Source organism: Nematocida major, assembly GCF_021653875.1.
Source record: "Nematocida major strain JUm2507 chromosome Unknown 2421, whole genome shotgun sequence".
NCBI classification, from domain to species: domain Eukaryota; kingdom Fungi; phylum Microsporidia; genus Nematocida; species Nematocida major.
Window position 1 is genome coordinate 1 of NW_025952890.1, and position 3629 is coordinate 3629.

The window sequence follows — 3629 nt, forward strand, 5'->3', positions numbered from 1 at the left end:
TTTTCTCGCGCTGAGAAGACAGCAAAATAAAGCGAGGCAAATATTCAGTGATTAACCGTGACCCGGTTAGCTCAGTCGGTAGAGCATCAGACTCTTAATCTGAGGGCCGCGGGTTCGAGTCCCGTACTGGGTGTATTTTTATCCGCTTCTTTTTTTAATTTTTATGCAAGACACTGCGAAGACGCGCGAGGAGTATGGGCTGGAGCTGCTTTGCCCGGATGGGGCTGCAAAGAGAGTCAGTTTTATCGGGGAAGTCTGCACAATAGGCACGGGCCCAACAGCAGATGTGAAACTCTCCCACGGGGACGCGCTGGAGTGCGTTTTGGACTACAAGAACGACGTCCTCCGGGTCGTCTCCGGAAGGGTCAAAATAAACGGGGAAATAGTCACGAGCGAGCTGAAAATGCACTATCCCTGCATAATAGAGGCAGCAGAGAGACTCTTCAGAATCACAAAGGCCGTCATCCCGCAGGAGCGGATAGAGGCGAAAAAAACAGAAACTCCCCCGCAGGAGGAGCAGGAAGAGAGCGAGGAGGACGAGTCGGGGGAAGAGAGCTCGAGCGAGGAAGCCCGCATCTTCTCGATCGAGGAGAGCATAAAGGAGGGCCACGGACAGTGGGAGGGCGTAAGCCTCACGGAGCTCGCAGAGTTTCAGATCTCGGAGGGAACGGAGAAGATCATCTCAGACTTCCTCGAGAGAGTCGACATGGACGAGCTCTCAAACGGAACAGACCGCGAACTCGAGCCGGAAATGCACTCGGACGACGTCAGGGCGCAGGAGGAGGCACGCGGACTCCGGGAGATGCAGGAGGAGGCAGAGGGAGCGTTCAACCTCTCCAGGATCAGCATCTTCGAGGGAATCCCGTTTGAGGATCCCGCAGACGCGAAGAGCCTCGCAGGAGTGACCCCCGGGGAGTGCAGCAAGCAGCTGGACAGCGAACTCCTCGTGGAGGCACCCGCAGAAGATCACTCCGTCCTCGGGGGAGAGACCCTCCTCGCAGACGAGACGATAATGCACGATCGAGTTAATGGGGCAATAGCGAATGAGACTGTAGCTGAAGCAATAGCAGAAGAGACTGTAGTTGAAGAAGCAATAGCAGAAGAGACTGTAGTAGTTGATGAGACTGAAGTAGCTGATGAGACTGTAGTTGAACCAATAGCAGAAGAGACTGTAGTAGTTGATGAGGCTGTAGTTGAAACAATAGCAGAAGTTGATGCTGAACCAATAGCTGAAGTTGAACTTGCTGAACCAATAGCCGATGTTCAAGAGACTATAGCCGAAGAGACTGTAGTTGAACCAATAGCTGAAGTTGAAGAAGTTAATGTTGATGCTGAGACTATAGCCGATGTTCAAGAGACTATAGTTGAACCAATAGCCGATGTTGAACTTGCTGAGTTTAACGAGACTGTAGTAGCAGATGAACCAATAGCCGATGAAGTTAATGAGAAAGTGGGCTCTGAACCAGCTGAGTTTAACGAACTTAACGAGACTAAAGGCAGTGAGTCCATATCATTCCACTCTGAGAAGACAGTGACTCTGGAACCAACGGAGGAACCAACAGAGGAAAGTGCAGTTAGTGCTGTCTCACGGACAGCAGGCGATGAAACTGTCCCTGAAATTTGCCCTGGAACTCCAAGTACTTCTCGTCCCTGTGCTGATCCCGTCACTCCAGGAAGATCCATTAGAAGAGCATCTATCTCGCACCAGCTCACTCAGATGGTACGGGAGAAAGAGCCTGCAAAGAAGAAGCGAGCGACTGGGAAAAGAAAAAAACAAAAGGCGAAGAAATAAAAATGAAAAATAAAAATGTTTTTATTTATGCCACGCAGACTCAGCAGAAGCTCGCTCCTTTTCCCCTCTCTCGTTGGATTTAGGCTTGTAAACTCCCTTCTTCTGAAGACACACTTTGAGCCGGATGAATACTTCCAGTCCGTGGAGGTGGCTATGGCGGTGATTCTTGGGAAAAAAGTCTTCACGTGGGAGTGGTTCTTTGGAGTTCGCTCTTTTGTTTTTGTCTCTGTTTTTCTTCTTCCTTTGAAGGGGTTCCACCTTCTCTCGGAGTGGGCGGAGAGGTTTCTGCGCATATACTCTGCAGAACCTTCGCGCACGGAGGGACTTCTCTTCATGGCGGGAGCTCCTTACGTCGTAAAAGCAGTTACGGCAGTTATTGCAGCCGTTGGAGACTACAGCACCGTAGAAGCGTATAAACTTCTCTTCAAAATAGGCCCGCAGGAGGTCCCAAGAGAAGCTGTTCTAGCGACAACTCTTAACCTCGGGCTGTGGCTTTACTCCACGAGGTCCCACGTCAACTCCTTCGAGTGCGCGGTGACTGTCCACATCCTCCACCGCCTTTTGAAGTCCGCCCAGGTCCGGGATAAGGCCGAGAAAAGAACTTTCCACTTCGTGACGGTCCTTATGACCGCAGTAATGGCGTACATCCGGCCAACTTCCGTCGTAAACTCCGCGTGCGCCTGGGGGTACGCTCTTTCCCAGGAAATTTCCTCTTTCAACAGGGCGTGGATGACGAAGGAAAAAATTTCAGAAAAAAATAACGGAAATTTTTTCAGGTACTTTTTCAGGTACTTGGCAGTTTATGTGAGGCACAGCAGAATCATCAGCCTGTATAACCTGGCTTCTGCAGGAATTGCACTTTTCTCCTGCATACTCATCGACTCCGCCTTCTACAGGGAGCCCGTTTGCTCGCTCTTCGAGTTTTACCGCGTGAATATGATGCACAAGGTCTCGCACTTCTTCGGAGTTCTGCCCTTTGTCTTTGCCCCGATGTTTCTCTGCGTCCTCCTGGGGGCGTATGCAGCGATGCTTTTGGCGTGTGAAATTCGCTGGAGCTCCGTGGAGTTCGTGAGTCCGGCCCTGTACTTGGCAGTCCACGGGATAATTGCGCATAAGGAAATGCGGTTTTTACTGCCGATTCTTCCGTGCCTGAACATTATCGTCGCAAGAAACCTGAAAAGTGCGTTTTCCGCAGGGGATTCTCCGAAGAAAGCAGCAGAGAAGACCTTTTGGAGGACAGCATCTCGCTCTCTTAAGGGCCTTCTCTTCTCCAAGTACGTTTTCATAGGGAATCTCGCCGTGGGAATACTCGTGGGGATAGACCATCAGAACATAAGCAGACCCCTGGAATATCTTAGGAGAGACTGCACAGCCCGACTGAAGGCAAGGAATGAGCCCGTCTTCATACTCTCTGCGTTCAACCCGTATATGCTCCCAATGAATACGTACCTTGGGCACAGGCGGATTGTGACGCGGACTGTAGATAATAACCCGAACATCCTCGAACTTGCGAAGGGCCTGGAGAAGAAGAGGAGATTCCAGGGGAAGGAGTACAGGCTGCGCCTTCTAGAGTACGACACCATCCAGGAGAACCTCGTAGAGAATATCATGCTGTTTGGGCCGCTGGACTACCACTACATCGTCCTGGACAGCAGATACGGGACAGAGCTTGAGCAGAGACTGCCTGAGTTCATAAAAGTGCACGAGTCCGTGCACAAGAGAGTGCCAGAGCATCAGAGCGTCTCCGTGTACAAGCAGGCATTCAAATAAACAAAGATCACAGAACCTGAAAAAATAATAAAGCACCTCCCAGAGTAAAGCATCTTGCAGCATATTC

The 3629-nt window shown here is 50.7% G+C and overlaps 2 protein-coding genes across 2 annotated transcripts; both read left to right on the forward strand.

The window, feature by feature from the left end:
* Window positions 1–163: 163 nt before the first annotated feature.
* Window positions 164–1792, forward strand: NEMAJ01_2367 (uncharacterized protein; the record flags this gene model as incomplete). Its single annotated transcript, XM_047916204.1, has 1 exon — window positions 164–1792. The coding sequence occupies one exon, from the start codon at window positions 164–166 to the stop codon at window positions 1790–1792; it is 1629 nt and encodes a 542-aa protein (XP_047772161.1).
* A 27-nt stretch (window positions 1793–1819) lies between these two features.
* On the forward strand, window positions 1820–3562 carry NEMAJ01_2368 (GPI mannosyltransferase 3; the record flags this gene model as incomplete). Its single annotated transcript, XM_047916205.1, has 1 exon — window positions 1820–3562. The coding sequence occupies one exon, from the start codon at window positions 1820–1822 to the stop codon at window positions 3560–3562; it is 1743 nt and encodes a 580-aa protein (XP_047772162.1).
* Between the last annotated feature and the right edge of the window lie 67 nt (window positions 3563–3629).